General features: G+C 37.6%; 1 protein-coding gene and 1 pseudogene across 1 annotated transcript; one reads left to right on the forward strand and one right to left on the reverse strand.

Moving 5' to 3' along the window:
• Positions 1-1112: 1112 nt before the first annotated feature.
• LOC137720360 (pentatricopeptide repeat-containing protein At4g25270, chloroplastic-like) lies at positions 1113-4269 on the reverse strand. Its single transcript, XM_068459421.1, has 2 exons — positions 3994-4269; positions 1113-3038 (listed from the first exon to the last, which is right to left on the reverse strand). The coding sequence occupies exon 2, from the start codon at positions 3035-3037 to the stop codon at positions 1511-1513; it is 1527 nt and encodes a 508-aa protein (XP_068315522.1). The 5' UTR covers position 3038; positions 3994-4269; the 3' UTR covers positions 1113-1510.
• Positions 4270-5781: 1512 nt separating this feature from the next.
• On the forward strand, positions 5782-7642 carry LOC137721146 (pentatricopeptide repeat-containing protein At4g25270, chloroplastic-like; annotated as a pseudogene).
• Positions 7643-10084: the final 2442 nt, after the last annotated feature.

Genomic DNA, 10084 nt, shown 5'->3' on the forward strand with positions numbered 1-10084 from the left:
TAGTAGGACTATCTCCAAATTCAAAATATTTTTGGACATCGAAAAAAAATGAGGTCGTGCGAAGGAGGCATGCAAGAGATGCGGAAACAAGTCGAGGGGGTTCTAGCTACACAAATCCTTCCTACAACGAAGATCCTAGCACCACATATCCTAGCTCCAGAGATTTTGTATAATTTCGTAATTATTTGTAGTACTTTATTTAATTTCTTATGTAATTTCGTCTTTATTTTTAGTACTTTATTTTTATTAATAGATGTAATTTCTTATTTATTATTAGTACTTTATGTAATTTCGTCTTTATTTTAGAACTTTATGCAATTTCAAATTTATTTTTTGTACTTTATTTAAGCACATCAAATAAGATTACATCAACTCACCAAAAAAACACACTAAATAAGATTACATAAACGTAAAAATAAAAAATACCAATTAAATTTACATAACCTCACCAAATAAACTTTTTAAAAAAACACACTAAAGAAAATTACATAAACTTAAAATAGTACGTTCGGATAATAACACGTAGCGTAACGAGATTGATTAAAAATTCTATCTGAAATTAAAACAATTTTATTTATTTATTATTTTATAAAAAATTAATAATATTTTAAATGAACTAGGTGCCAGCGCATTTTTTTAGAGGTGGAGATGCTTTGATTTATTACTGTTCATTGAAGTGGATAAATGGGCTGGATGCTGGCACAAATCCTTAGGGGTGAAACTGCTTTTATGTGAATATTTGGTGTCATCCGTCCAGTTGGTCAGAGCAGTGTAAACAACAAGTAGATTATAGGCCCTTTAACTAGAAATCTTTTAAACAATTTGTAAGTTTCAAAAAATGGTGACCACATTTCAACCGCTAAGTTTCCACACAGCAAAACTGAGCATCTGCACTTCTTCCAAAAGCAAGAAGACCTAGAAGCAAAAACAGCTTCACCAAAACCAAAATGACTAAAATTTTTTTTTTTTATAATTAAAAGTACTTTCGACAAGATTTGACTAAAAAAAAGCTCATAAAGAAAGTTTAGTCAAATCTTTAATTATATAAAAAAAAAATTTAGTCAAATCTTGTCGTAAGTGCTTTTAATTATAAAAAAAGATTTGATCATTCTAAAATCATTTCTAAACATGCATGTATCTTATCCATTTACGGAACAAATAATAGTTGCTTGAACATTTTGAGAAACTTTTAAGTGAAGTGAAAAAGAATTGAATGCTTTTATTTTTCTCTTAGTTGGACATGTACAAGTAAATATTAGATATTAGGTGGATTAAGAACATGCCAGCTCCCAGCTATGGCTGAACTGAACAGAACAACATTCTTAATAAGATTTCTTCAGAAGCTTTTTGCAATTGCATGTGTCTTCTCTGTCACAACGAAGACACAGTAAAGATGAACAGCTAGGTTTCATAGCCACGAGCAACCCACGTTCACTTGTCTGCAATCCTTCAGCTTTGTAGCCAGCTAGAATTAGTGGCCAGACAACCACAAGATTTCAATTTTGTGGGTCTATGAGTCCAATCCTCTATCCACCATCATCAATCTCACTCTCTCCACATCCTCCAACCTACTCACATTGCCATAAATCTTCATCAAAAGCTCGAAATTATACTCATTATCCGGCTCCAAATCGAAAAGCTTCTCCGCAGCAACCTCCCCGACATCAGCATTGTTGTGAAGGTAGCAAGCATACAGCAATGCACCCCATACCGTTGGACCAGCCTCGAACTCCATTCCATCTGTTATGATCCCATAAGCTTCTTTGATCCGACCTGACCTTCCGTAAAGATTCACCATGCAAGCATAATGCTCCATAATTGGAGTAATTCTGTAACTATTTTTCATGACAGAATATAGCCTCTGGCCGTCCTTCACCAAACATAAATTAGCGCAAGCCGATAAGATTGACACAAATGTGATATTGTCTGGCAAAGCACCATCCTTCTCCATCTGATCAAAATACAGCAAGGCTTCCCGGCTTTTAGAATGAGCTGAAATGATTGTATTCCATGTTACGACATCCCTCTCCGGCATATGACTAAATAACCATCGCGCTCGATTCAACTCGTGATGTTTAGAATATGCAGAAATCAAGGCATTGGCGATGGACAAGTTCCACTCAACTCCTCTCCTAATTACCCATCCGTGTATTTGAACTACAAGCTGTAATGATTGAACCACAGCAAGGATTGAGGATACAGAAACAGAATCCGGCTGGTACCCTTCATCAAACATTTGGCGAAAGATGTCCAGCGCCTGCAGCAAAAGCCCATGACGCATATAACTGGTGAGCATTGTGTTCCAAGAAACCTTGTCCCGACCAGAAATCTTATCGAACACTTTCCGAGCCTTCACAATGTCGCCACATTTGGCATACATGTCCACCAGTGCATTAAGCACAAACCTATCATTCAACAAACCCAAACGCACAACATGCCGATGCACAGCCTCACCGATCTGAATGAACCCAATTCCCCCACAAGCTTTCAAAACTCGAGGGAACGTGAACCGGTCGGGTTCAACTCCTTCTTCCTCCATTTGAAAGTACAACGCCATAGCATCCTCGTACAAACCCAATTCAGCATACCCCGAAATAAGCGCATTCCATGCGAAAGCCGACACGTCCCTCTTAGGCATTTCATCAAACACCTTGTGCGCCTCCTCCATACGCCCACTTGCAGCATAAAGTCTAAGCAGCTTCGACGAGAGGCCTACATTTCGACGCAAAATGCTTCTGGGAATAAGCTTATGAACCCGGTGGCCATACTCCATTGCTTCTAGCTGGTAGCATATTTCCAAAAGGGAAGCAAAGGTTTGTGTGTCGACATTTACGCCTTTGTCGACGGATGCTTCGAGGTCCTTGACGACGGCATCGAGGGCTTGGAGCTTGGTCTGGGCATAGGGTTTATGGTAAATAATGAGGGGGGTTGGGGTTGATTTGGGGAAGGAGAGGGAATTAGTGTTTTGGTTTTGGTGGCGCTCAAAAGTCTTAACCAAAGGAAAAGAGGCCGTGCCAATCTCACAAACGTGCATCATCCTGTAACAACAAAAATTAGAAACAAATTACAACACATTTATAAATAAAACAGCCCGGGCCGCACCAAAATTGCAGGGACCAGATCCAGTCCGTTTGTAAATAAAACAGGAACAGGCGGGTCAGGTGTTTTTACCGGACCTAACCTCGCCCGTTTGAAACTGAGCAAGTACTGCACGTGACCGATCATTTTGGTCAAGAGACGAAATGAAATTAGGAACATATTCATTGAAGTTCAACAGATTCAAATTACGAAAACTTGATCATTCCAAGAGAAACACTTGATCTCAATATTATTGGAATAGAAAATTCTGATAAGCTAGTTGCGTCTGAGATACAACTACATGAGAAACATAAACAGGTCAGAGATTTATATTTTATAGAGAGTCACAGACAACCCAAAGCGTGAAGCCAAGTTGTAGAAGTGCAGCTGCAGAGGCACGGTGAAGAAGGAAAACAGATAACCAAAGTCTGAACTATTTGTGGCTGAACTACTTGTATGAATAGATACAAGTAGTTCAGCCATACACGACTCCTACTGGGATTATAATTCTTCCAATACAATCTCATAATATAAACAACGGTAAGGTTGGTTAGGACTCTACTCTCACACAAACACATGGAACCTCACTCTTTATCCATATGAGAGAGATCAATATTCGGTGCACCAAACACATGGAACCCAAAGCATTAACATACAAATTTAATTAAAATTTAAATTTTTCGTAAAACACCAAAAGATAAAATCATAAATTTGAAAGTGAAAAATCTCAAATTCTCATGACCACACACACATATATCACGAACCATTGATGCAGAAACCCAGAAAAATCTAAAATTAGAATATACATTGCTGCAGAAACCCAGGAACCCAGAAATGAATTTCACGAGCCATTGATCCCGTACTTATTTTAGTAATAAAGTCCTAACCAATTTTAGAGTAGCATAAACGACTTACTTTGGCGAATCGAGGTGGGCTGTCGAGTGTTAAGACCGGGAGAGCCAAGAGGAGACCCACGTCGAGTGAGGCAGAGAACGAAGCCGGTGAGACAGCGCCGATAAGGAGAGTCGAGAGGGGAGGGGGAGAGAGTGGATTGCAGAAGCCACGATTTAGGGTTTGTATAGGGTTATAAAACGACGTCGTCTCTACTGGATATAGGAGCATCACGAGGTCTCCATTTATATGCTTTCTAAGCTTTAGATTAAGGAGGTGCACTCGTTGTGCTCTCTCCTCTCCCTTTTATATTCACTTGTAATCTTCCCTTTAAATTAAATTTCCTATTTAATTTGGAATAAGTGCCATAATAATTCTAAGATATTATTTCACATAATATCTTGAGTTATTTCACACAATTTCACCATATATGGCCGGCCACTCTCCACCTAAAGGGTCGGCCACCCTCCTATAAATATCTCACTTATCTCACTAAAATGCTAAGCCATTTGCTATCTACAAATTCCTAAAAATACATTCTTTTCAGAATTCTAACTTTAGCGTTGGAGATTCTTTGGCGAAAGCCCCCCATTCATCGTGGGCGTGTGAGGCTTTTGACCTTAATCAAATGTGTTATTATTTTGCAAGTGTATTTTTCGTCAAAGGAAGAGACAGCGGATGTTTGCATCCACAAAAACCTAGGCGGATCTAGATGGGTTAGGTGGGCGACTAGGCAGGTCTAATCGTCATTTCTTAATTTTCAAATGCCTAATGATTAATTGAAGCGGTGGCCAGGCGGAGATTTTTTGAACACTGTAAGCGGCATTTGATACTTCGAGGTTCCTGCGTGTGTATGAAGTTTTCTAGGATGCAAAATTGATTTCTGATAATTTCCCTTTCATCTGTTGCGTACCATGTTGATTCGGGTCTAATTTACACAGTGCATGAAGTATAAATTGAAAAATCCACGGTGGATGACATATTTGAAAAAGGTCGGCCAATTTTTGCTGCGCAGAGGTACATTCTGTCATTAGTAATCCAGGTGCTGTTCTGTTTTTATACGACATGAAAACGTAAAGAAACAGCCTAAAGGAATTTTAATTTTGTACCAAAAGTTAGTGTGTCCCCATTTTCAAGGCCAACGATCTTTTTTTTTTCTTCTTTTGATCTGAAGGGCCAATGATTCAATAACTTGTTTTTATTTCTGCAGCAAATGAACGTTCGAGTAAAAGATTGCAGAGCGTGTAAGATTTTCGTGCTTTCTTCTCTCTGGCAAAGATCACCAGATACCAGAGATTAGTCTGCCGTCCACAAGCGTCTCTAGGAGTGGGAGTTTGTACTAAAAGAAGCATGGGGATATCTAAACCGATTACTTATCTACCGCGTTAACTTTTATCTACCCCGAATATGTCACTTTGATGGTTGCATGTACCCCGCTTAAGCTGGTAGGAAAAGCAAGTGAAAATTGTGTAACAGAGGTCAATTCGATCTCATTACTGTTAATCCAAAATCTAATCTGATATTTAAGATGCATGTACTGTTGTACTGGTGCAGATTATAATTTTGTTGTACTGGAGAAAGTTAATCCTTGACTGTGTATTTCAATGTAAATTAATACTTTAAATTATGGTGCAAACGTGAGTTAAGTCACTTGGTCAGAACAGTGTACACGTTTAATAAATCATATATATAGTATTGTCAAGAATTTTTTTATGTAAATATTTGATGTCATCCGTCCTGTTGGTTATATCCGCCGAGTAGATTATAGGCCCTTTAACTAGAAGTTTTTCAAACAATTTGTTATTTCAAAAAATGGTGACTACATTTCAACCGCTAAGTTTCCAGACAGCAAAACTCAGCATCTTCAAAAGCAAGAAGAACAAGAAGCAAAAGCAACTTCACCAAAACCAAAACACCAATTCCCTGTCCTTCCCCAAATCAACCCCAACCCCCTTCATTATTTACCATAAACCCTCTGCCCAGACCAAGCTCCAAGCCCTCGACGCCGTCGTCAAGGACCTCGAAGAATCCGTCGACACGCAAACCTTTGCTTCCCTTTTGGAAATATGCTACCAGACAGAAGCATTGGAGTATGGCCACCGGGTTCATAAGCTCATTCCCAGAAGCCTTTTGCGTCGAAATGTAGGCCTCTCGTCGAAGCTGCTTAGACTTTATGTTGCAAGTAGGCTTATGGACGAGGCGCACAAGGTGTTTGATGAAATGCCTAAGAGGGACGTGTCGGCTTTCACATGGAATGCGCTTATCTCGGGGTATGCAGAATTGGGTTTGTTCGAGGATGCTATGACGTTGTACTTTCAAATGGAGGAAGAGGGAGTTGAACCTGACCGGTTCGCGTTCCCTTGAGTTTTGAAAGCTTGTGGGGGAATTGGGTTCGTTCAGATTGGTGAGGCAGTGCATCGGCATGCTGTGCGTTCAGGTTTGTTGAATGATAGGTTTGTGCTTAATGCACTGGTTGACATGTATGCCAAATGTGGCGACATTGTGAAGGCTCGGAAAGTGTTTGATAAGATTTCTAGTCGGGACAAGGTTTCTTGGAACACAATGCTCACCAGTTATATGCGCCACGGGGTTTTGCTGCAGGCGCTTGACATCTTTCGCCAAATGTTTGATGAAGGGTACCAGCCCGATTCTGTTTCTATATCCACAATCCTCACTGCGGTTCAATCATTACAGCTTGTAGTTCAAATACACGGATGGGTAATTAGGATGGGAGTTGAGTGGAACTTGTCCGTTGCCAATGCCTTGATTGCTGCATATTCCAAACATCACAAGTTGAATCGAGGGCGATGGTTGTTTAGTCATATGCCGGAGAGGGCTGTCGTAACATGGAATACAATCATTTCAGCTCATTCTAAAAGCCGGGAAGCCTTGCTGTATTTTGATCAGATGGGAGAATGACGGTGCTTTGCCAGACAATATCACATTTGTGTCAATCTTATCAGCTTGCGCCAATTTAGGTCTGGTCAAGGACGGTCAGAGACTATATTCTGTCATGAAAAATAGATACAGAATTAGTCCAATTATGGAGCATTATGCTTGCATGGTGAATCTTTACGAAAGGTCAGGTCGGATCAAAGAAGCTTACGGGATCATAACGGATGGAATGGAGTTCGTGGCTAGTCCGACGGTGTGCGGTGCACTGCTGTATGCTTGCTACCTTTATGGCAATGTTGATATCGGGGAGGTTGCTGCAGAGAAGCTTTTTGATCTGGAGCCAGATAACGAGTATAATTTCAAGCTTTTGATGAAGATTTATGGCAATGTGGGTATGTTGGAGGATGTGGAGAGAGTGAGATCGATGATGGTGGATAGAGGATTGGACTCATAGACCTACAAAATTAAGATCTTGTGACTTTTGGTCATTCTGGTTCAACATTGATACAACACTGAAGGATTGCAGACAAGTGAATGTGGGTTTGCTCGGGCCATGAAACCCTAGCTGTTCATTTTTTCCGTGTCTTCGTTGTGATAGAGAAAACACATGCAATTGCAAAAAGCTTCTAAGAAATCTGATTAAGAATATGGTTCTGTTCAGTTCAGCCATCGCTGGTAGCTGGCATGTTCCTAATCCAACTCATATCTAATACTTGTACATGTCGAACATAAGAGAAAAATAAAGGAACCTTAACGAAAAATTCTTAGTACTGTTCATTTTAACGAAAAATCACATTTTTATAATAAAAAGTCAATCATGTTATTATTCACTTTATCCTTTATTTTGTCTTTATCGTTAAAATTCAAAATTTTCAAGTCATTTTCATTAGTTTTCCAAAAAATGAAAAGCATGCAATTCTTTCTCAGTTCACTTAAAATTTCTTTAATGTTTGAGCAATTGTTATTTGTTATGTTAAAACGATATGATGCATGCCTGTTTGAAGGTGTTTTTCGAATGACTAAATTTTTTGAATAATTAAAAGTATTTTCGACAAGATTTGACTAAAAAACTAAAGCTCTTTATTATGAGTTGTAAGCACATTGAAGAAGCTCGTAGTGCTTTCAAGAAAAACCTAGGTTTTTATTAATATTGGGTTTGACGTGTTTTTAATAAAAGAGCTTTCAGTAAAAGCGCTTATAAATAAAAAAAATTTATACCGCTTTCAAAGTTTGTAGTGTTAAACATAGATTGATCAAAACTGCTATTTATGGATAGATGATCAATACTTTAAAACCCTATGATTATTCAGTTCTTAAGCTCCCAAACCTAAATCCCTTCTACCATGCAATATGTCAAGGAATTAATTAACTTGGCTCCTGAAAAGACAAGGGATTCCTCCTAAATATGTCTTGTGACAAATTTATAGAATATCGTACTTATGATTAGAATCGTTTATATTATAAAATATACTATAAAGATTATATCTGCAAAAAAAACCAATAAAATTGAGATTGTTTAGCCATCGAACTCTTTAAAAACAAAGGGTCGGATACGATAAAAAGCATTACGAACTATCTATTTATTTGTTACAATTGATTGACTAAACAACCTTATTTTAAACTTTATTTATTTTTTATTTTTTGAAGAGATGATATTTGCAAAGTAATTTATTATATGGACGATTCCAATCTTAAACACATAGTTTCGTAAATCATGAACAAAACACCTTAAAGAGGAGGTCCTCCTCAATCTTAAGGATCAAACTTTTTCTCGTAAATCAAATTGCACATGTGATGATTAATCCCTTTTTTTTTTTTTTAAGAAAATTGCAATTAGCATTCTAAAATTTCTATTTAACATTTCAAATTTTCTATATTTAAAAAAAAAAATTACACTTATAAAAAGTACAAATTAAAATTTTTAAAATGCCTGTAACAATTCCTTTTTTAAAAGGAATTTAAAATCAATCCGCCCCTTGTGAAGCCTGGCCTAGTTGGCTAGTACTACTCCACTATTTTTCGACAGATACTTCTAGATAGCCTTGTACTATCCTTTGCTTTCGGCCTCTATCATCCAAAAAAGTCTTAACTTTTGGTTATAGACTAATAGTAGTATGATTCGGAAATATCCCTACGTCCCAACTAATAATTGATCCTCGTTAATCATGATTAGTTTAAGACATTCTCTTTTCATTGGTATAATCATTACGGCTGTAGTTACGTTTTTAATCCAATAATTGCTCATTAAACATGGCAAGAACATGCCGCTGGTCTTGGGTCCCAAGACTGGCCAAATCGGCTGCAGACCATTTGGCTTAGCGGCAATGTAGGGAAGCATGTGATCATATTTCGGTCGATAGATCCCTATCTTCCCTGGTTCATGTTTTGTACAACAATGGACTTCCATGCCCCCTTAAATGTTTTTGGTAGTGTGAGAAGGGACGCTTTAGCATTAAATGCGTCATCATGATTTCCTTGTACCTTCTTGCACTACTCTTCTTTAGTTTTTTCTTCTATTTGTTTGCCTCATTGTAGGCCTTCAAGTAACCTTTTGGTATCTTTGTCCGGATAATGCATTTCCAATTAACAAAAAAAAAAAAAAAACAAAAAAAACAAAGTGAAAGCGTGAATCTTATTTTGGAAATAATATATATCTTGTAACTGATTATATATCTTTCTATGTTTAATTTTCTCATTATGTAATGTTAGAGAGATACACACGAGAATATACAAATAGAAATAGCTCGTAATCTCTTCTTATTCGGGCTAAATCATTATTGCGAATAAATCTGCATTACATGCTTAATACCCTTTACTAAGTGTAACTTCGTTTTTCGATTTCACTGAGAGTTACAGTTGCCCATTTTTTCACAACAATGCCCATTTTTTAAGCTTAAAAAAGGGAAATTAATACCAATGCCCATTTTCAGCCAGCCAGAACCTTGATAGGGGCATGTCGACTGCAAATTGACATAATCTTGTGCTTGAATTATTTACTTCATAGCTCATTTGTTGGTCACAATCACATGACTCATATTGTTTTGCCAATAATGCAGTTTGGTGGGGACATTTTGCAGTGGCAGGAACAAGCACAGTTAACTTATTCAGCAGCATATTCCATTAATCTCTGCATTGCTTCATGCAAGAATGAACTAACACATGCAATAATTAGGGAAGAATTTTCAGATTAATTAATTTTATAATCTAACATAAAAACGCT

This window comes from Pyrus communis, chromosome 16 (genome assembly GCF_963583255.1).
Source record: "Pyrus communis chromosome 16, drPyrComm1.1, whole genome shotgun sequence".
NCBI lineage: Eukaryota > Viridiplantae > Streptophyta > Magnoliopsida > Rosales > Rosaceae > Pyrus > Pyrus communis.

Excerpts from the sequence above, each read along its gene's own strand:
- LOC137720360 (XM_068459421.1), bottom strand. The coding sequence starts at position 3,037 with ATGATGCACGTTTGTGAGATTGGCACGGCCTCTTTTCCTTTGGTTAAG.